Source organism: Apostichopus japonicus, chromosome 17, assembly GCF_037975245.1.
Source record: "Apostichopus japonicus isolate 1M-3 chromosome 17, ASM3797524v1, whole genome shotgun sequence".
NCBI classification, from domain to species: domain Eukaryota; kingdom Metazoa; phylum Echinodermata; class Holothuroidea; order Aspidochirotida; family Stichopodidae; genus Apostichopus; species Apostichopus japonicus.
The window spans coordinates 3,513,449-3,536,498 of NC_092577.1; the positions used below are offsets into that span (position 1 = coordinate 3,513,449).

Genomic DNA, 23,050 nt, shown 5'->3' on the forward strand with positions numbered 1-23,050 from the left:
TTGGATTTAGGATATCTCAATGGAACCAGGATATCAAGTTGGATATCAATCAGGTAAGTACTGGCATGATGTAAAACTGGCAAACTTTAGTTTGATTTCACCAATAGAATGGCTAGGAATAACATCCAAATTGAACTTGATATATGTAGGCCATTCGAACAATTCACGTACTATACATTACTTTAATAGTCACAACAAAGTATTTGGAATGTTGGTCATTAATAGACTATATGTGTAAAGGTTCCCCGTATAATAAGTGGTTATTAGGCCTATTAATTTCTCCTCTCCGTCGATGATCTTTTGGTTAGTAATGTCGGCTTTTGTATACCAGAATGTCTTTTCTGATCGGGGATGAGTGTCCCCAAACAAACATATAACAAAAGTTATAGAAAACAGTTTTTTGTCTGTACAGAGACTGTGGGGTGTCCAGTTTCCTCCTATATAACCTGGTTTTGTGAGTTTCTACGTTAATGTATTTCTTGATTCTTCCATGGTGATTATCTATCTCTTATTACTTAAGTCACATATCACAAGACTACACGTATGAACAGTGCTAGCATACCCTCTATACTATATACATCTGGTAGTGTTATAGTGTGACCATAATTCAGATGACAACAATTTGGTTGTTGCTGATCTGTAGCTACACATGTCGCCAAGCGATCAGCTGGCCAGTTGCTGATGCCGTCACTAATACTCCTCTTACTGCATGAACCATCACGAATGTCATTAAGAAAGATTCCATCTGGCTGGCAAACAGTTGCTACTGTGTGACGAGATAGGAAACGACAGTACCTGAGAGGTATAATATTTCCCTTGTATAACCAGATCCTGATTTTTCTGTTCCTTTGTTGGTTCTTATTTGTTGTTGACAGTGATGGGTCTGTTAGAACTATTTGTGGTACCAATGCATACGATGTTGCAATCCCTGTTGAACCATTAATTTTCCAACCCAAAGATTTGATTCCTGTAACTTTAACATCAGACTTTTTCTGTTGCTAATAGTGAAGATCATTTGGTTTTTATTTCTTATTACTGCTATATCTATAGCCAATTCATTTAACATTTCGTCCAAGTTTTTTACTTTTCATATGACAGAGGTATAAATCAGTAGTGCTTTTGCCAGGTTCTGTTACTGTTACTTTCAGTTAGATTCGTGTAATGACATCGATCTCGTTAGGTAATTCATGAAGTTCACTTGCGTTATTACTAAAATTACTCAATTATCTCAATTAGTGTAAGTCTCTGTTACTGTATTTCTGATATGATCACTCAGTAGAATACGTTTTACATATAACACACGTCATGACAAACATCATGACATACGTCATGATAAATCGCCTTGAATCAGATATTGACGATGACCTACAGATGTAGTTTGATGTAGGGCACAAGCACGTCCTGAGACGGGAGGTGGTGGAGGTGCGAGGCAGGGCTCCAGGAGACCAAAGTGTTAGTAATATGCGACAAAATCAATATTGAAAGAGTCGGTTATTAGAAGGGTGAAAAAGTATTTTTCTCTTGCAAATGGGGTGCGCGTAGTGGGAAAGGAAAGAAAACTGATTTGATAGATCGAGATGGATAATGTTTATTAATAGGGTACTCTTCGATGATAGATAAAAGCGAAAATAAAAGTATGTTTGTCGCGGGGAATAACACTAAATTTGAAGGTGAGAGGATTACGCTTGAAAAAAAGGAAATAAATTATCATTGAATGATAGAATCGTAATAGTGTGACTAGTCCGGCCAATTTCATACTACTATACAACTTTCAGGAACCTAAATTCTGGTTAAACCTTATGGTTATGTTAGGCCTACTCGTTGTCAACGAAAACGCGTACGGTACTTTTCAAACAAATGTAACTCCAGATAGGGCCAGGGCAAGAAAGCCATACAACTTAATCCAACCTGAACCGCAGTCTCCTTACATCGAAACTAACCGTAAGGTCTACAGTATGTGAATATATTTCAAACCATCGAAGGCGGAGCTAACAATGAAATTTCATAGCTTCACTCGTGATTGACTGTGTTTGGGGCAATGTGCATTTATACATGTTTTTATGTGTATTGATGAGCATTAAACAACAGTTCTTATGACATAATCTGGTGTCTCATCTCTACCGATAATTCAGCTTAAAACTTTATAGACATGAATTTTCTAGATTGAAAAAGGCATCAGCTTTGATAAGGGGTTGGGATGGGGCCCTAGATGAGCCTGAATCGCGGTGGCTAGTGCTTTTGAAGTAATCCTACCGGTGGGGGACAGTGTAGTGATTTGGTTCGTTTCTGGTGTAGTTTTAACTTGAGCCATGGGCTGATGTATTCCGTTCTGTTGTATCCTCACGTTATCCCGCTATATCAAACATCAATACTTGTTGATAAAGTAGTACCATATAAAATATAAAAACCGTTATTGAATATTAAAATTGCAATTTATCCAATATCTCACACTTTCCTCTTCTAAATTACAATAAGTAACCTCATATCAGGGTAACGAAATAATTTGGTGTAAATTCTTACAATATATGTATCCACGTGATGTTTTTAGTTTGAGTTCACAAACTAACGGTAAACTAGCATATCAGCTGTATGTTTACAAAGAATAAATTTATCAAATTATTGTTCAAATAAAAACATATCGTTCATTGTCCAACTGAGAACTGTTAGAGGAATATATACATTATGATTGCAAGTAGTCTGCTTACATTCTCCTAAGTTTAGCCTTGATATAACCTTTCGATATTCTGTGGAATGTATATCATACTTAATCGAGCAGTACTAGCAAAACATTTGACAGCTTTATTTCACTAACAGACCATAGGTGTAAACTTTTCCCGTATGAGCAGTGGCTACCAGTAGTTTCTTCTCCCCGTCTGCATCTAATATCGTCAAACATGCAGCATCCTTATCCACTGATCTTGTTGTTAGAAGTTGTCGGCCATCTTGACTGTACTGTACCAGGATACATCTCGCCTGACCCGAGATTTGGGCTTTCCATAACATGTATATAAACTCCTTCTTCCCTGTACAGACATTGTAAGGACTCCAGTCACTTTCATCAACATCTGGTTTGGAAAATTCATACATCAGCTTACTCTCTGATCCGTCCATGGAGACTGCATAGGCTCCGTCACCATCATAGTCACACACAAGGAGATTACCTCTATGTAAAGTGATATCATTCACATCTTTAATTACACCTGGTAGTGTCATGGAGTGACAGTACTTCAGCTGATCAGTAAAAACATATATATCTCTGCCCTGACTACCAACAATGATGTGTTTGTTGACAGGATCAGTCGTTATACACTTCACTTTCAGATTTGCTGGCCGGTTTCCAATGACGTGACCAACATCCTTCGTGACAAATGATCCTTCACGAATATCATAAATACCGATTTCACCAGGAGTACAAGCTGTTGCAAGTTTGTGTGGACAGAGAAAACAACAGTAGAGCCACACTAGTTCTGTTGATTTTATCCGATGCTGAGCTTCTAAATGTCCTCTCTTATTAAGGAGAGTGATGTGGTTAATTTCTCTACTACCACCTGTGATGACAATTTTACCATCCAAGGTACTTGTTATATCATCGATGTACCACTTTGTACAATGTTGGAACCCCTTAACTTTAACTACAGGCTCTTCGTGTTCACTAATCGTTACGTTATCAAATAGATATTTCGATATGTCACCGATTATAAAATCAGATAAAGATTCTATATCTGAGAACTCCTTTTTCATTTCTTGTATCAGAGGTTCACATGCTTCTCTTATATCAGGGATACACTGAGCGTCTGCCCACTCGTCTTTAGATGCAATAATAGATGAAGTGATGGTTGTAAAGTTCTCGTAACGTTCAATAATCTGCTGACAATGATTTGATATTTTTTGAAGCTCATCCTTCTGTTGCTTTGTACGAATGTCTATATCTGCTGACAATTCCTTTAAATTGTCATCTAACCTTTTGAGCTTCCCATTAACTCTTTCCTCTCGTTTATCGCATTTCGCATTGAAATATACAGACTCTTGATCATACTTTCTTTCTGTTTCCTTTTTGATTTCTTCATATTTCTGTTTCACTTCACTCAACTCTTTTCCCTCCCTGACCCTTATTTGTAGTTTTTCATCATCCCTTCTGTTGTTTATATCCATCAAGCCATTTTCTCTTTCAGTAGTGACTTTTTTCTTATCATCTTTGAGTTTGCACAATAGTTGTTTGTGTTGGATTTTCAAAGTTTCCGTCTTTTCCGCGGTATTTTCAGACAGCTTTCCTATAGATACTTCAATCTTTCCAGGTAACTCGTACAGCCTACTTTTCAGTAGGTTTATTTCAGTCAGTTTCGATTCAAGTAGAATTCTCTCATTACTTGCTAGTTCATTGACTTCATGTAGGTCATGCCCTTTGTGTTTGCTGTAGGTACACGGCACACAAACCGGTACATTTCTACATGTGCTACAACACAACTGGGCTTGTTGTTTCACATGAATATGGCACCTTGGGTCTTCCGTAAAGGCTGATAATTCTTCTAAAGTGAGGTTCATGGCTTCTGCGTTTGCTAATTTCAGTATGTGGGGTTGATGATCTTTAAGCATTCTACTGTCCTTGTGATACTTGTAACATTGTTCACATAAAAAGTCTCCACATTTAAAGCAATATGCAAACACCTTATTTTTCTTTGAACAGCTAATACATTCCTTTAAGTCTCCGTTATTGACAGACTTTTGCAAGTTTAAGAACTCAAGAACACTCTTCATGTGAAAGTCAGTCTTGAATCCATCCACTCCTTCCTTGGGTACTTTGCAGACTTGCTTACACATTGGACATTTGATTGTTCCATCATTGCTTGCTTGGATGACTGTTTGCAAACATAGACTACAGTATCGGTGAAGACAGGGTAACATTTTTGGTTCGTTAAACTGATCCAAGCAAACAGAACACTGGAAGAAGTTCTCCTTCATTTCCTTTATAGAGGTTGAGGTAGCCATGATCCTTGTTGAATATGTGTAGTTGTCAGGCAGATCTGTAAGTATCATTGTTTGAAAAAAAAAGGAAATGCGAGAATCAAAGATCAAATCAATCACTTTTAATATAATGTTTCCACCCGGTATGAGTTCTCTGCTACTACGGCTATGTTGCTACTTTTTGTGTGTTAATAGTTCAATACAATATTCTGAAGAATTTTGAAGCAGAGTTTACTGGTTTTCTGTGACGCAACCGGCCATATGTTTGACCAAATCGAGAGAACAAATTCGCCAACTGAATGAAGTTACTGTCATCTTATGACAATAGAGTTTGTAAATGGGTAGGAAATATGTGGGTCTTAATTCGTTGGGATTTCTCAGCAAAAAGTTAAGGATTTTCTTTTCTTTTGAAATGTTGCAATGAATTGATCGACACATAGTCCTCAATGCTAGTTATTAAATGATTGTAAACAAGCACATCAACTTATACTTTTAAAGTGTATTTTGTGGTAGAAAATTTACGAGAATATAATCAAAATCTGAAAATTCTGCAGCTTCCAGAGATGGCGGTCTCTGAAACACTATTAAGGGACATGGTTACAAACACATCACATCCACAACAACCAATCCACCCCCCCCTCCCTATCAACACAGAGACCCCCGTGGATACAACATATGTACAAGAATTCCGTTAGAACGTACCACCCTATTACTACATGAATATTCAGAACAATGTAAAGTACAGCAACAACTGCTCCAAATTTTTACTACAAATTTAAATTTACGGAAGTTTTTAACCAACGATATAGCTACAAAACTGGTATGTTCATTGATAATGCCCAGGCTTGACTACTGTAACTCCCTTTTATTTGGCCTTCCTGAGTCTACGCTGAAAAAAAAACTTCAAACTGTTCAGAATTTTCTGCCCAGTTAATATCATGTTCATCGCGTCATGATCACATATCTCCAGTACTTCAATCACTCCATTGGCTTCCAGTAAAACATATTGGTCAATTTATAAGCTCCTCTTCTTAACGTACAAATCACAACACTCCCTTTCCCCTGGTTACATTACAAATTTAATTCCTCAGTATCATCTTCAACTCCAACTTCGCTCGTCTACAAAGTGTCTTCTTGCCACCAGCCATACCCCAAACACAAAGTTTTATGGAGAAAGAGCCTTCATCTCTGCTGCACCTCTTCTCTGGAACAATCTACCATCTTCAATTTGCAATGCATCATCGGTTGACTGTTTTAAGCGTCTCTTAAAAACTCATTTATTCCAACAATTTGCAGTGATTTGACTTGCATATTTGTGTACTTGTTTAAGCGCTTTGAGGCCTTTGCATAAAGCGCTCTATAAATATTTGCTTATTATTATTATATTATTCCACTTTGACGAGTGGGGTGTATTTAACCTTTGTACCGTATAGGTTGTATTGTATTTGTGTATAATCTCACACAGTTGTTGTACTGAAGGTTTGCGTCATGTACGTGGAAAAATTGCAGAATACCCCGTAACTCACACACACAGGGCTGGTTAATAAGGACAATATATTAGTTACAATAGGGACTCATTTTTCATTCAAGAGGGTATTCTGTAATAAACCTATTAACTTGATAACGATTACAATATAAGCAATATACATTTTGGCAGTTTAATATCCGAGGTGTATCTTGAAACAGGTCTCAATACTATTGACTGTTAGGCTATATGGTTAGAAGTAACGCTATATTATTTAACCTTACCTATCATACCATAAAGTAGCAGTCCAGAGGTACCTCTGAGGTGTGACGTCAATTCTGATGAAGCTGTCACATCCATAATATTCACTAAGTTTTCATTGGTTTGGAAATCCAAAATGAGCACAAAGTCCTCTAAAAGTTCGTTGGTAATCCACCCCAGAACTGGAACTTACTGGTATTATATACAATGTGTATTACTAAACTACACACACTGTGCAGTAACTTGTAACAGGAAGCACACAAAGTACTCTGGTGCAAGATAGTTTGTGGTGCTATGTACAAATTAAGTTTAGTGTGCTCACCTGTAGAAGGGAGGAAGCCATTTGAGTAGAAAAGTTGTCCTTAACGAAACGCAATGCGAATATGTCCGGATTATGTATCTGTTCGTACCATTTCGTATTGAGGAAGGATGCGAGTGGAGGAATGGCGAAAATGTTAATAGGAAACCAAACCATGTGACAGCTTCTAAAATTATAATGTTATTAGTACTCATTTTTATTATTACCTATCTGAAAGTAAATCACGAATTTAACGAATAAACTTAGATCTACAAAATTTCGAATTTTGGGTCTATTTCCTCCCCTCCGCTGATTTTGTTTTTATGTGATATTATTGCAAGGTTGGAGAATTTGGAAATAGTATAGTCTTACCATCATGTGCACGATCATTTTTTTAAGGGCAGGGGGGGGGGAGCGCGGCGAGGCCTGGTGCCTCGAGACTTCCCCCTCGGCCCTCTAAACCCCTTGACATGTAACCATAATTTGTATCACTTTATATAGCATGATTTTGGGGGACACACAATTTAAAAGCGACCTTTCTTGATAACTAGAAAACAGGACAAGCTACACGAAACAGGCAACTCTAGATCAAAGTTCTATGTTGTTCATGTTGCTGGTATTGTTTTGTTCCTGTTGTGTTTCAAAAATCAAATACAAGTTCAAAGATAGTATAAAAGCCTATGCAAAAAAAGGGAATCGAAACCAAGTGCGGCTATCTAAACAGGATGTTAATCCAAAAATCTCATTTTCGTCCTTGTTATACCGTATATCAAGACAGAAATTATTCACAAAACACTGTTGTTGTTACTAAATCGAAATACGCCACGATCATTTGAACCACCATGTCTCTGAGTTACTCGTCCTGCTTGTCAGTAGGTTGTTGCTACCACCAGGTTTATGACTTCTCTTAACGCCAATCCCAATCCATTAGTTGCTCTAACGCCGCCCCACTCCATCCCTGCCGAAAAGTCTATGAGTTACCCAGTACACTCATATTCAATTGGGTTCCACCATCTTGCCCATAAATCGAATTATTACCTTTTCCCATGAGTTAGTTTAAGCCCATCACACTAGACCCTTCCCAATCGTACCACAACTCCCACTCCCGCCAGCAACATCACTCTCACCGGCACCCCACCGGCACCCAACCTGCACCCCACTCCCACCAGCACCAAAGGTTTAGATTCTGTGCGTGCGTAAAGAGTTATAACAAAATTAGATACAGGGTAAAATTTATTAAGAGCTAATATTTAACTGAACTCCGAGTTGAATATACCGTTTGAACGTTTCTTTGAGTGCTTGTTAACATCCTATGGGAACCTACGGCAACATATGCCTGTCCCACCCCTCCCCCCTCCACCAACGGGACATAAATCCTTGTTAGGGTTAGTCATATATTACAATCAAAACGCGTGTAACATCAACTAGTATGAATATCATTAATAGACCATTCCATTTTTCTATTAGGTTAAGAAATATGGAACTTTCCGTCGAACCTTTAAAACAAAACAAATACGAGACTGATATTGCTTGCCAAAGGTTTTTTTTCGGATGGGGCTGGCTTTCTGGCTATATAATTCGTTGTATACTGAATTTGATAGTATTGTGAAAGGAGTCTGGACTAAACGTTTTGAACTTTTTGCTGGTATAGGGAGTAACACAACATGGGGAGGGGGTGCTTGAACAAAACCAAGCGTTAAAATAATAACGAGAGAACGACTGTAGTTTTAAACCTCGTTTCTCATACCAGCAACTGCAAAAGTATATATTCCTGCTTTCGTTAATCAGTTACAAAACAATTGGAAATAATAAGCCATAAGCTCGATAGAGATAGGCTATCATATTTACCCATGAGACATTTCTCTTTTGAGAATTTTCATAAGACACTGTATGCTTATCTCAGCTGTGTGTGCATGTATACTTGGACTGTCATTTGTTAAGGACTGTTTTCCGGTAGGCCATGAATGAGACAATTTTTTTTTAATTCACTACGGCGAGAGACATCAGTTTGCACACAAATACCGGCAAATATGGTAGACACGTTTCATCGTCAAACTCTTTCCGCACTTGAATCATTGATTATATAGCACTTGATTAATTTCAAGGGTCAGAAGATGCGAACGTGCAAAACAACAGTGAGCATCGCACTCAACTTTTGCGATGTAACTAATGGCCCCTTTACGTTTACTATGTGTATACATAGCATAAAAAGCCGAACTCGTCTTAAGATCCATTCCCGGCAATAAATGGGTTTTTATCAAATGAAGCCTAGTTACACGGAATGTAAGCTACTGCAGCCCCCGGTGACTGACACCTCTACTTAAGCAGCGGCTATAAATGGATCTCCACCAAATAAGGAATGGATTACACAGTCGAGTCAGCGAATTACCAAACGAGGAAACCTTACATCTACCAAGAATTTGTTGTTAATATTTTTCTTTCAGTTATCCTAAAAACTACTATTCAAGATAACTTAAAATCAATATCAAATCAACTGTAGAATCAGTTTAACTTTACAAATTAAAGGTCGTTTCCATAATAAATGTTATATTAACGTGAATACACCAGAGAAAAAAATGTTTATTTTTCCACCTAAGTATGTTTTTGCACGTGCTTATCGATGTTGATATTTATTTTACACCTTTCAACTTTCACCTCTTAAAAGGGAACAGGTCTTATCTTTTAGTGGCTGATAATATCGCCCCTTAAAGAGAAGGGATTCTAAACTTATAGTAGCCAGTTTTTCGTTTTTACGTATAAGTATATACTTAACTCTGTCGCAAATTTTACAAAACTACCAGCCTAAAGGGATGGTGAGAAACGAGGACCCGAGAACAGATTTGGAATGGTTGGCAGGGAGGGGGGAGGGGAGGGGGGAGGGGTTGCAGGAGTCAGGAGCCATGTTTACTTGTGTATTAATATTGCCGTTATTGTATGTCTATTAACCTAGAACCAATCTCCTTATTCTCACTCGCTAGTTATTGTATGTCTATTAACCTAGAACCAATCTGTCTATTCTCACTCGCTAGTTATTGTACGTCTATTAACCTAGAACCAGTCTCCTTATTCTCACTCGCTAGTTATAATATGTATATTTACCTAGAAACAATCTCCCAATTCTCACTCGCTTTATCAATTAATACTGTTGATTCCTGAATCAGGTTTTAGGCTTAAAATACGATTTGTCTCTTAAAAAAATGAATAATTTCAGTACTCAACCCAAAACGGTTTTTCTTTATTACGAAACAAAAGATAAAATAAGATGTATAAATCAGAGAAGTTTGTTGAGTGAATTCATAACTGAATGGATGAGATTTGCTTTACGCCCACCACCCTTCTTACGCCCACCATCCTCCTTACGCCCACCATCCTCACTACGCCCCACTACTTTGCCCTTCCGTTCGATGCAAAATATGAATGATAAAGATATATGATAATACATATAATATTTTTTCGATTCTTTTAATCACAAAACCTAGATGTTCATCTGGTCATGTAAATTTACGTCCAACGCAATACATATTCATTGTTCTTGTTACTCGTTCAAAGAAATCGGAAAATAAACAGTGACGCGCGCAAAGGGGCATAGGTCCCCCTCCCCCATTCATCCTCTACCCCACCATCGTCAGTCTAGGATATTGTAAATTCAATCAGGAAAGAAAAAGACCACGCCTCCGGGCCCAGGACTCCTAATCGGGCGTAGATCGAGGCAGATGTGCAGGTGCTACCCCCCTCCTCTCAACCTCAAAAAGACAATTCAAAATGAACTAACAGCCCATTGTGCGTTTAGAACTACCACACTACAGCCAGATACGATGGGGCAGCTTCTCAGGGAGGGTTCAGCAACCCCTCTACGGCCAGATCTGATGAGGCAGCCTCCAAGGGAGAGGTCTGCAACCCCTCTACGGCCAGATCTGATGGGGCAGCCTCCCAGAGAGGGATCAGCAACCCCTCTAGGGCTAGATCTGATGAGGCAGCCTCCTAGAGAGGGATCAGCAGCCCTCTAGAGCTAGATCTGATGTGACAGCTTCCCAGGGAGAGGTCAGCAACCCCTCTATGGCCTCTATTCCTTGAAGAAAACTATCTCGTCTTTGCCTAGTTGTTCCTTCTATTCATTGACATATCCCTCTGTTCATTACCCTGGTAGTCTTAATAATCCCTATCTCTAAGTAAAACACGAAAGGCCCATTCCATTGCACCCAACTCAACCGCCCACCCCCCCCCCCCCCCTCGTTCTCGCCTCCCATGTATTCGTTTACTGGGATCTGTTCTTTAGCCAAGGAAATGTCAAACTATAATCTTATATAAATGAAAGTATAGTCATTCGTACAGTGTGTCTTACCACATCAATTCAAACCTGTACATACAGATTTGGCCCAATATACGTACGTATTGCTCTGTTCAAAATGTAATCAAAGTTATATTGCTTAATAAGATTAGGTTTCACGAGTAAATATATATCTAACTTGATACTTTTAGTGTATGTTACGTTCGTTGTTAGTCTGGTCGTGTGTGCCCGTAATCAAGTTATATCATGTATTTCATGTTACATAGGTACGTATATATATATATATATATATATATATATATATATATATATATATATATATATATATATTAATATATCTATAAACATATTTAATTAATTAAATATTTAATTATAATATTGTAATTAATATATCTATATACATACATACAAGAGCGAGACAGGACTCAAAGTTAAAAAAATATCATTCATCTATCCATTCATCCGTCCGTCCGTCCGTCCACTTTGTATGAAATTACATATATATAAATTGATCTCCTCTTAGTGTCAACAACGATGCGTTTTTTGACAGGATCAATTGTCACACACTTTACAATCAGATCTGCTGGCCAGTTTCTGATGACGTCACCAATATTGATGACGATACGAATATCGTAAATACCGATTTCATTAGGATTGCAAAATGTTGCTCCTTTGTCACGAGATACAGAGCAACAGTACCGAGATGTTTCGTGTCTCTCGGCTGATGTTTTCCGATCCTGCATTTGTAATTTTCCTTTTCGATTAAAGCAGCTTTTTGCGGCCAATTCTATGATTTGCTCAACCTCATTGATCCCACGGTGCCATAACGACATACATTGCTGCTTATCTATTCAAATCTAACTTCAAATGGTGAAATAAAAGTCGAAAACTTATAATTTTGAACGTTGTTTATCTCGAAGAGATTTTCCGTTAGGATCGTAATAAACCCCGCCCATAATATGAATATTTAAATTCTATGAACGACATATCAATAGACCCTCGCTCTCGACTCTCGACCTAGAGGAATTATAGTTTGCTGGTCTCTGTTCTGAAGTATGGCGTCTTATTAGCACTTCAAAACAAGCAATGATCTATACGCGAGCGTGTTGCTGCCACAGGCCTCAATCCAACACAACCGAATGTTGGTCCGATGCCTGGCCACTCTCATATCGCGATCAGTGGTTTCTCAGCACCAAGAGCCAAAAGAGAAGCTATCCTTTTTCAATACTTCAGTAAGTAGGAAGACTCAAAGCTTGATATGTTTCGTCATATGGATGACTTTGCTCAATCCAAAAAACGTCAAACGCAACTCCAACAGCAGCCAGCGTTGTAGAATCAACGTCAGCAGTTTGAAGCCGAGAACTATGTCTGTAACAGAATGACAGGGACAAAATGAGTAGATCAAGTAAAAAAACAGATACTTTAGACCATAATGTAACAATGTCGATTAAAACGACTATACATCTCTTCTTCCGTCGATTGTCACCTGGTCTACGTTTTTTTCTTATGGCCCCAAATCCTTTATTATTCGCACCATTATCCCAAATCATTAGTCTAATATCAACTAAAGACACAATATAGTTACCACCTCTGATTGTTTTAATTTTACACTAATATTTGTGCTACTCGGATATGAATCTCTTGGTTCATATTTAATTGACGCCATCTATTTTCTTTGTTGATCATTGTGATGACAGTGTAACTTGTTTTGCATACGTCGATTATTGATATAAGGGGCGAACAATGATCATTTGACTGCTTATGACCGAAAATGTCCTGGCACTGGCCTGCATTTAACTTTTCAACAGCTTTTTGTTCGGAACAGCAATGATTTTTTAATGATAAACAACGTTTTCATTTCTTATTATTGGTATGACCAAAAGGCATTCATTTCGAAATGTGTGAACAATTTCATGACATAGCAAGGCTTTTGACACCAAGTTTTCAATTCACCGGTGGCTTTATAACAACTTAAAAACAAACATATTAAACAAAATCTGTACGTACAATACCTTCATAGCAATTGCACCTATACACTTTTTAGACCACGACATTGCAAATTGTGTCGTTGATATTACCAGTATGTGGGTATTTCTACAAGACATGTGTATCTTAAAGGATATATAAATTAACACATTGCAAAGTGTATTGCTGTCATGTGCTTAATGCAAGACACATTCATAACACTGATTGACAATTAGAACATTGGTGGACTATTAGAACATTGATGGACTATTAGAACATTGATGGACTATTAGAACATTCATAGACTATTAGAACATTCATGGACTATTAGAACATTCATGGACTATTAGAACATTCATGGACTATTAGAACATTCATGGACTATTAGAACATTCATAGACTATTAGAACATTCATGGACTATTAGAACATTCATGGACTATTAGAACATTCATGGACTATTAGAACATTCATGGACTATTACAACATGTTTAGAGCCGACAGAAGTTAGAGGTACGTCGGTAAAACCTTAATCTGATCTCCTTCAATCATCAATCTGCCACGCCATGCTTTTTTTACCCATAACCAAAAAATTACTTAAAACTTACTAAGTTGTACTGAAATATTTTCCCAGTTTTCCAGGTAGACACTAATAATTTTTCTCCTCTTCTGGTGCTCACCGTAGAAATACACGACGCGTCATCGTGCACATGTCTTGTTGCAAGTAAACGTTGTCCATCGCGACTGTATTGTACTAATAGGCGTTTAAATGAACTCATAGTAACTGCTGCCCACAACATGTAGATGAATTCATTTTGGTCAGTGCATACGCCAATGGGCCAACAATTAGAGCTTTTGGTGTTTGGTTTGGCAAACTGGAACATAACCATGCAAGTCGAGCCCGTAATAGAGATAGCGTAAGCTTCCATACCGGTTCTATCACACACTATTAGATTATTGCCGTTTACCGCAATGTCTCTGGGCCATCGAACGGTAGATGGAAGGCTAAGGGCATGACTGTAATTCAATTGGTCATCGAAGACGGAAATATCTCGGCTGTCTTTATAACCAATGAATATGTCATTGTTGGCCTCATCAACAGTTACACATGATACATCTTGACCAAAAGGCCAAACGCTATCGTTATTCTTTAAGTCCATCTCTGTATATGTGCCATCGCGAATGTCATATAGTCCAATTTCATTATTCCAACAAACTGTTACGACTTTGAACTTTGTCATAAAATCACAATAACGACATTCAAAAGCTAATTCGGATTCAATCTCGTCTTGTCTCAAAGTTGTACCTTTCAAATCGATAACAGTAATGTGTGAATGATCTTGCGAAGACTCACCTGTGACGACAATGGTACCTTCTTCATTGCCAGTGATACCGTTAATGCCCCATTGTTTGGAGTGAATTCCATCGATATCAACCTCGTCATCAGCAACCTCACTGATGTCAACATGGGACTTTCTATCACAATTCTCAAATTTTGTTATCCTGATTTGCGATAATACCTTAAAATCAGGAATCTCCCTGTCCATATCTCGCATCAAACTGTCGATCACAGAGCACATCATTGGTATGCACTGGATGTCAGCCCAATCATTTCGGATCGTAAGATGTGCGCTTACAGTCGCTTGGATATTGTTAAGCCTGCTATCAATCGAATCCCAAAAATCTGATATAGCTTTCATTTCTTCCTGGTTACGCCTTGCATTTATTTCGATTTCTGACACGATACGTTTAAATTCTATCTTGAGGTTAGCAAGTTGATCGAACAGTTTACCTTGTTCTTGGTTATTTTCTGCTTGCAAAGCTTGAAAGGCGGTTTCTAATTCCTTATTCTCCTTTCCACATATTCTATCATACTCCTCATTCAATTCTTGAACTTGTTTCTTTAAACTGAGTTTATCTGTTGATATTTTTCCAAGGCTAAGTACATCTTCCATTTGTATCATTCCTCTGTCAAGTTTATCGACTTCATTGTGTATTTTGCCTTTAATAATTTCCTCCATGCGATCAAATTGGTTTTGAATATGGGTTTTTCGTCTTTCAACGACATGCTTTAACTTTTCTGTTGATTTCGTCATAAACGCACGCTTCTTTTGAACCCTTTCAATGTGATTCAACAAATTATCCATCTTTTGATTGATTCGATTTCGTTCTTCTGATGCCAAATAGGGTACGTCATTGCAAAGCTCGTGATCGGCATGCTCCACCAAAGAACATTCTCTACACATAAGATGGTTACCATGACATGTTCTGCAACAAAGTTCTAACATATTTTCGGGATGATCACGGCATCTGGAAATATCTGTTAGTGCAGCCCAATTTGCATTATTCAACTGTCCCGTTTTTAAGTCGTTCATTGATAGTGTACGATGTCGTGACTTAGATGTTGCTCCATGATTATCAAAGCAATTCTGACAAATGAAATCATCACAATTGATGCAGAAAGCACCAGCATTCTCTATATTTCGACATGACAGACATTTCCTTCTTGTATCAATAGCTTGCTTTATTCTGTGCAGTTGAAGTATGTTCTTCATACTGATGTCAACAAGGAGTCCCTCTACTCCATTCTCTGGTAGTGCGTGAACTATTCCACAATCAGGACATTGTAATTTGTTATCATTTCCATCGATAAGACCCATGAGACAACTGGCACAGTATCGATGAAGACATGATAGAAGCTTTGGTTCCTTTAGCTCATTGAGACAGATGGAGCATATTAGTAAGCTATCATCTGTTTCTGAGAACGGTAACATGGATGTCATCTTTGCAGACCTGGAATGAGCTGGGTCAGGAATGAATGGAAATACACGTATTCAAACTTTATTAATTACCAAGGGATCTCAGTGCATAATACGTATACCATGAGATGGAGCATTTTGTATGCCTGCTTGCGTAATTATTAGTCCAATTTCTGCTTCAAATAAAAGCCAACATGATAATGACGTTGATTAATAATAAGCGAATACGGTGTCTAATCAGTAGGTTAGCGACGCCTCTCCACACAGTACTAATCACATTCATATCTAATAAAAGGATTAAGTTATTAAGTTCATGGTTTCCTTTTCCATGGGACTAAAATGATTATATCGCTTAATACGTATACCATGCGATGGAGCATTTCGTATGCCTGCTTGCGTAATTATTAGTCCAAATTCTGCTTCAAATAAAAGCCAACATGATAATGACGTTACTTAATAATAAGCGACTAAGGTGTCTTATCAGTAGATTATTAACGCTTCTCCATACAATACTAATCACATTCACAATTTTTTTACAGCAAGTAATTGAAGAGATATTTCCATTAGCAGATTGCGGAGACATTTGTGAATATCTAATAAAAGGATAAAGTTCATCGTTTCTTCTTTCATGGGAATAAAATGATTATATCGCTATATTAAGGGTGCTTTGCAAAGAACAATCTGTAAGAAGTTGACCTGATTGGAAGATTCCATATAGGTGTTGCTTGTTTAGACTATAGGGACTCTCAATGTTGACTTAATACCACCTTGCCTGTCTAGTTTATATTGCTTGAGCTTCATTGACTTACGTGTGTCCTCTTCATTTGATAGATATATGGATGGATGGATGGATTGATGGATGGATGAATGGATCGATAGATGGATGGATGATTGGATAGTTAGATATATAAACACGCTATTCTATCGCGTTGCAGCTAGTTAGATCTCTTTAAGAAGTACTGCTATCACATAAATAGTAGTGTTTTCACATATATGACATGTCTCTCTTACAGTGAAGTTGTTGCAACGGTGAAATAACTCTCTATCTAACCTGTTGATAGTTCTTAAGCAACAGAAATATTATAAAGAATATGCTTGGTGTTTTCCTTTTTACATTAACCACTATAAGTAAATATTGACCTATCATTCATATTTTAATATATATTTTTTTCTTATTCTGTTCACTTACATTGAAGCCTTACCTTGACCAAAGTAGGCTTCGTCTACTGCGTAAAGTGTCACTCTGGGACAAGTCAAACCTTCTGTATTTGTTGTAAGGGAAACATGAAGAGTAGACCTAAGTTAGTTCTACTCCTTAATGACAACGTCAAAGCCAATGGATGTCACAAAGTTACGATCTCGCGACACTTCCTTATAGCTCTGTAGCTGGCGACAAGTGGATCGTTTCTTTGATGATAAATTTGAGTTACGCACTTGAACTATCTCAAGTTCAAATTGTAAGATATGCAACATCCAACACTTGATTTTAATGGTTAGCAGTTATAGCTACTGAAGAGGCCACAGTGGTTGAAGTAAGCTACTTTAAATGTACTATTGTATTACACCGTTACTTGTGATTTAACTATTTAAACACACAATACGAGACATCCCCTTGCGTAAATTTTAACTAAATTTCTGAATATTTCTGGATATTTGTAGAGATTTCAAATTTAGAGTGTTACCAAAAAATAAAACAATATCCATGAAATATTTAAACAAAATATAAATAAAAGGATTTGAATATATTTACTCCATGAGTTGGATTTTCCATGATTTTGTAATTCGTGTTTCTAATTTTGTTTGATGTGTAGTTAACTATTGCAACGTCAAATATTGTTTATTTAATTAAAGGTATATTTTGGCAGACGATGTAACACTAATTAAAATGAAATAATATTCCACACTGTCAGTTAAAAAAAAACCATCATTACATCTTGTTCATGATTCGAGTGATGAATGATTGAAAATATCCTATTTCGACTGACTAATCGTTCCATATTCACTCAAAAGAATCATAGAATGTGCCCCGTGATGTCATCATTTACAAACGTTCTTCAAAAGCTTGACTTTCCTATTTCAATTCTCATCTTGGTTTGTCCTTGATTATTTGCTAATTACTCTAAATTCATCATTTTTTAAAAGGCAATATGTTTAATATTACTCGTCTCTGTTGATATATGATTTGAATATGATGAAGCGAGACAAAACAATGTTTGCTCAATTCCTGTTACCAGATGCATTCATACAATTTTACATATATTATCAAGTCTGCATATAACAAGCCATGTTAGAATTAATTTATAAATCGTTTGGTTAACATACGGGTCATATTGAATACTGAATATCATGGCATGTACAGAAGCAACGTCCTAAGGCTTTGTACCAGATTAAAGCAATTCAACGGAAGGATAAACAAGTACAAAGAGCACATATTGCACATCACGCACGCATGTCAGAAGGTCACCCAGCAGTCACTCTTCTATATGAAACAAACATAATATGTGACCAATATACAACCGAGCAATGTCAACAGGTAATAAAAGTTCCTTTTGTTGGATTCGAATCTCGTGGTGTTTGTCAAGGATACAAGCTAATTCAAACAAACCTGTCTGTAAAGGAATGCTTAAAAAAGAAATATCCCGTAAGCAACGAGATATCTGCGTTCGCCCTAGCTGCAGTGTTAGCAGTGTTGGCAGCCATTTAAAGACAGATCACTGCCTGTTTCCTTGTGGGAAACACTCCAACTCACCATGTTAATGTCCCCCCCCCCCCCCATTCGCCCTAGCTGCGTGGCTTGTACTGCTGACAGCCCTGCATCTAACATGCAGATCACTGCACTCAGCAGGTGCTATCCAAGTAATGAAGCGGCAACAGTTATTCCCCCCCCTTACCTCCCACCCCTCCAAGATGTAAGTTAAAGTTGACACAGTACATGTTGCCAATATGAGTATCTATAATCTGGCTCTGTGATATGTGTAATCACTCGTGGATGAATGATAAGACGGATATAATGGTTGAAACGGATGAAACGCATGGAACGGATGAAATGAATGATATAAAAGAATGATGAGGATGAAGTGGACGAAGTGAACGAAGTGGACAAAGTGAACGAAGTGGGCGAAGTGGACAAAGTGCACGAAGTGGGTGAATGGATGAATAGATGGATTAAATTGCCGAATTACAGTCTACAATTCTAGCTGGCAGTGCGATTTCGATTCTTAAACATGAAAACCTTTTGATGTTTTATTTGCTGTCAATCTTGCATTAAAATGAAGCAACTCCCAATTCGGCGGAGCCAACATTTATTATCAATATCAAATACGACTTAAACATTGAGAAAAAACCCTGTTACGATAGATGTTTCATTGCGAAAATTCACCTTTGTTTCCGTCGAATTTTGCAATGTTCGGCTTTACATGCATGATATAACATACGACGCCAATCGTCTGTAATGAGTGTGAAACGCAACACACAACTGCTGTTAAAACTAGCGCAATGTAATTTTATGACGCTTCATTTAAATCGAACGCAGAATAGTTTGACCTTGAAAGGCTAACTAATTGCATTAAAAGAAACAACTTGCAAGAAAAAGTTCGATCATCATCACTTTTATTCACCAATTTCTTTACTTTGCCATCGAATATTGAACACGTTTTATTATTTTGTAAGCGTCCAATATAACTTATATAAAAAGACGAATTAACCTTATAAATAATGAAATGGCAGACAAAAGTCGCATCTGTGTTCTTCTTTTTCACCTACCATGAAAGTTATAAGCATGATTTTATGAGAACTTGTGATCAATTAAACTGTTTCCCGCCTTATTTTTATATCAGATTTGGCACTATCATTTCACAGATGTTTCACGTAACCTCGAAATAACAATGTTCAGTCGGACATGTGTTATCAATTATACATTATTTAGCAAGTAAATGAGTCAATACCTTTCACACATAGGATGCAACAGTTACTTGTTCATAAAGGAAAAAGTTTTTGAGCAGATGATCACTGCCCGTTGACCAACTCAAAAGAAAAGGTTATAAATCAGCCAGAGATTAACCGTAATTGATACAAAGATGGCGTCGTTCCATGTGCTTGCCTTATTAGTATTAGTGGTTGGATATGCTAATTCTTACTGTATTGAAGGTAATATTAATTCTTGTTTTCGTTTCAACGTCAAGTGAACTTGCTAGAAAACCTAAACGAAAGTAAATCAGCAATATACTGGACAAACTAAAACATTTTCTATGCATTTAAACCAAACGTAGATGAGGAAGCATTTATTTCAATGTAGTTTTCCATATCTCGTCGCCTAGACACCTTTTTGTTGCATAAACCAGACGGTAGAGGCACGTCGTCAGAGGCCATTAATTCATTATTTGAATGAAGCCGTGGCTAGTTAATCTGACTATACTTTAATGGCTATGAGACATTAAGATCGACAAATCTATCAAAATCTGTTCAGTTCCAGCTGCTTTTAAAAAAGTGTTGGGTATCTCTGTCATGTGAGGTGGATCCAGAATTTTATAAAGAATCCGTTGAAGCCGACTTCCATGTAGGTTGTGTAGCATTAAAAGATAATGTTTCAGTCACTCCATGGTGAATGATGAGACATTTTTTATTATGAGTTAGGTCTATTATTAGGTATAAGCTTTTAGTAGAGTATGTCTAGTACAAACGGTTTTCAATGTCATCATGATGTGCTCCGCTGCTTGTACGAAATTAATCAGTTAATGTATGAAGATATATAGCTAGGCTAGTACAAAGATATATAGCAAGGCTAGCATAATATGTTGGTTTACCATTATAATATTACACGGGCTTCATACTCTTGTAAGTATGTAGTCATCGTTGGTTTACTGGAAAAGTTCCACATTGTCTACTATCAGAAAATCCTGCTAAATGAGTAACATCTTGAATTTATTGGAATATCTTTATGAAAGGAAATTGTTGACATATTTCGATGAGACTTCAGGGAAAGAACAGAGTGACACTTGTCAATAGAATTCCTTTGAATTTCATTTTGTAAGGTTTGTAGGCTATCCGAACATTAAGCGAGGAAGAAAAAGTAATCTGCAAAATTTGGCACTAGCATTGTTTTGAAATACAATTACAAAACTTCGTAAAGGAACTTCTCAAATTAGATTATACAAGCCAGAAAATTCAAGCCATAACTTATAATACAACATTGTAGTGTAGAATTTACATAGTAATGTAAACAAATATATTTCAATTGCGTAGTAGAATGATCTTGTGCTTTTACATTTACAACCTTAAATATATTTTCAATAATTCCGATTGTTTCAGTTTACATCGATCCACCAGTTGGCCCGGAGAATGCCCGTTGCCAGCAGGATTTTTTCAGCAGTAGCCACCCATGTACAGATTGCTCTTGCAACGAAAGTGGAACAAACTACAAATGTTGTTATTAGTAAGAAAAATTTAATAAAATATTATGCAGTCTTTGTCACATGTGCCTTAGTCATTTGCTTTAATGTTGAAGTTCTTTTCACCGCACTTAACCTCCATTTTGATATATATATATATATATATATATATATATATATATATATATATATATATATATACAAATTATCGATCATTATAGTAACTTTAAATAACAGTGTTAATCTAGTTCGGGTAGCCATAAAAACCGTTCGATTTAAATTGACATATACCGATTTATTTTACTTATCATCGATTTAAATTGGCATATGTCGATTTAAATCGACGATATATCTAATTAAACTGGTATATGCGATTTAAATCGGTAGAAGTCAATTTAAGCTGCTGGAAACTGGTATAAGTCGAAGGAAATTGGTATATGTCGATTTAAATCGGTATAAGTCGATCTCCCACGATTTGAGACTGATGGCCCACCATATACCAGCATAGTCACAGACGAGGAGATTACCTCTATATACAGTGATAACAGTTACATCATTACATCTGGTACTGTTATCGAGTGACAGTTATGCAGCTGATCAGTAAATACATAAATATATCTGCTCTCAGTACCAACAATGATGCGTTTTTTGACAGGATCAGTTGTTACACACCTCACGTTCAGATCTGCTGGCCAGTTTACGATGACGTCACCAACATTCGTCTTGTCATATGAACCATCAAGAATATCATAAATACCGATTTCATCAGGAGTACAAGCTGTTGCAATCTTGTGAGGAGATAGTAAACAACGATACCGATAGATTGCTTGTGTTGATTTTTATCCTATCCTGACTTTCTAAGTTTCCTTTCCTATTAAGGACATAGATGCGGGAGATAATGTCTTTAGTACCACCCGTGATAACAGAAATACCATCTAAGGTGCTGGTTATATAATCGATGTACCAAGTTACATGGGTTTTGAACCCCTAAACTTTAACTACAGACTCTTGTGTTCACTAATCGTTACGTTATCAAATAGAAATTTCGTTATATCACCGATTATAAACTCAGATAAATATTCTATGTTTGGAGAAATCCTTTTTATTTCTTGTATCAGAGGTTTACGTGCTTCTCTAATATCAGGGAGACAATAAGCGTCTGCCCTTAATCTTCTCCGTAACGTCTGTCACATAAGGTCAGGATGCTCTCTTTCCACCCCTGTCGATCTTCTGCAGCTCTTCTCACATCGGACCAGCTTCTCCAGCCATTCTTGTCTCTCTCTTTAGTTGCTGTCCTTCTCCAAGTCGTCTTGGGTCTGCCAACCTTCCTCCTTCCTTCTGGTGCCCATTCCATTGCTACTCTTGCATGATGTCCTGTCTCCTTCCTCATAATATGACCAATCCAATTCCATCTGCGTCTCCGTATCTCTACACTTATTCTATTTATGCCTGTTTGCTGCATAGTTCTGTCCAAGGTGTTTTCAGTATTCTTCGTATGTACTTGAACTGAAAAGCATCCAACTTTTGCTCCTCTCTCTTTGTTACTTTCCAAGCTTCGCTTCCATATAACAGCACTGATTTTACTAGCGTTTTAAATAGTGTTACTTTTGTCTTTCTGCCTATTGCACCATTTGCCCATATTCTTCCTAGGTTTCTAAATGCACCA

The 23,050-nt window shown here is 37.1% G+C and overlaps 2 protein-coding genes and 1 long non-coding RNA gene across 5 annotated transcripts; 1 reads left to right on the top strand and 2 right to left on the bottom strand.

Moving 5' to 3' along the window:
• Positions 1–1,756: 1,756 nt before the first annotated feature.
• LOC139984117 (uncharacterized) lies at positions 1,757–7,022 on the bottom strand. Of its 2 annotated transcripts, none has more exons than XM_071997835.1 (2): positions 6,721–7,022; positions 1,757–5,021 (listed from the first exon to the last, which is right to left on the bottom strand). In XM_071997835.1, exons 1-2 carry the CDS (start codon positions 6,785–6,787, stop codon positions 2,800–2,802), a joined length of 2,289 nt encoding a protein of 762 aa, XP_071853936.1. In that variant the 5' UTR covers positions 6,788–7,022; the 3' UTR covers positions 1,757–2,799. The 2 variants fall into 2 exon arrangements, with proteins under 2 accessions (XP_071853936.1, XP_071853934.1); XM_071997833.1 differs by having other exon boundaries at positions 1,759–5,021; positions 6,712–7,021.
• Positions 7,023–12,301: 5,279 nt separating this feature from the next.
• LOC139954673 (uncharacterized) lies at positions 12,302–17,320 on the bottom strand. Of its 2 annotated transcripts, none has more exons than XM_071954588.1 (3): positions 17,200–17,320; positions 13,847–16,041; positions 12,302–12,642 (listed from the first exon to the last, which is right to left on the bottom strand). In XM_071954588.1, exons 2-3 carry the CDS (start codon positions 16,019–16,021, stop codon positions 12,637–12,639), a joined length of 2,181 nt encoding a protein of 726 aa, XP_071810689.1. In that variant the 5' UTR covers positions 16,022–16,041; positions 17,200–17,320; the 3' UTR covers positions 12,302–12,636. The 2 variants fall into 2 exon arrangements, with proteins under 2 accessions (XP_071810689.1, XP_071810690.1); XM_071954589.1 differs by having other exon boundaries at positions 17,187–17,320.
• Positions 17,321–19,817: 2,497 nt separating this feature from the next.
• LOC139954632 (uncharacterized) lies at positions 19,818–22,181 on the top strand. The gene is made up of 3 exons (XR_011788143.1): positions 19,818–20,143; positions 21,305–21,428; positions 22,040–22,181. It is a non-coding gene; the product is annotated as an uncharacterized lncRNA (long non-coding RNA).
• The last annotated feature ends 869 nt before the right edge of the window (positions 22,182–23,050 follow it).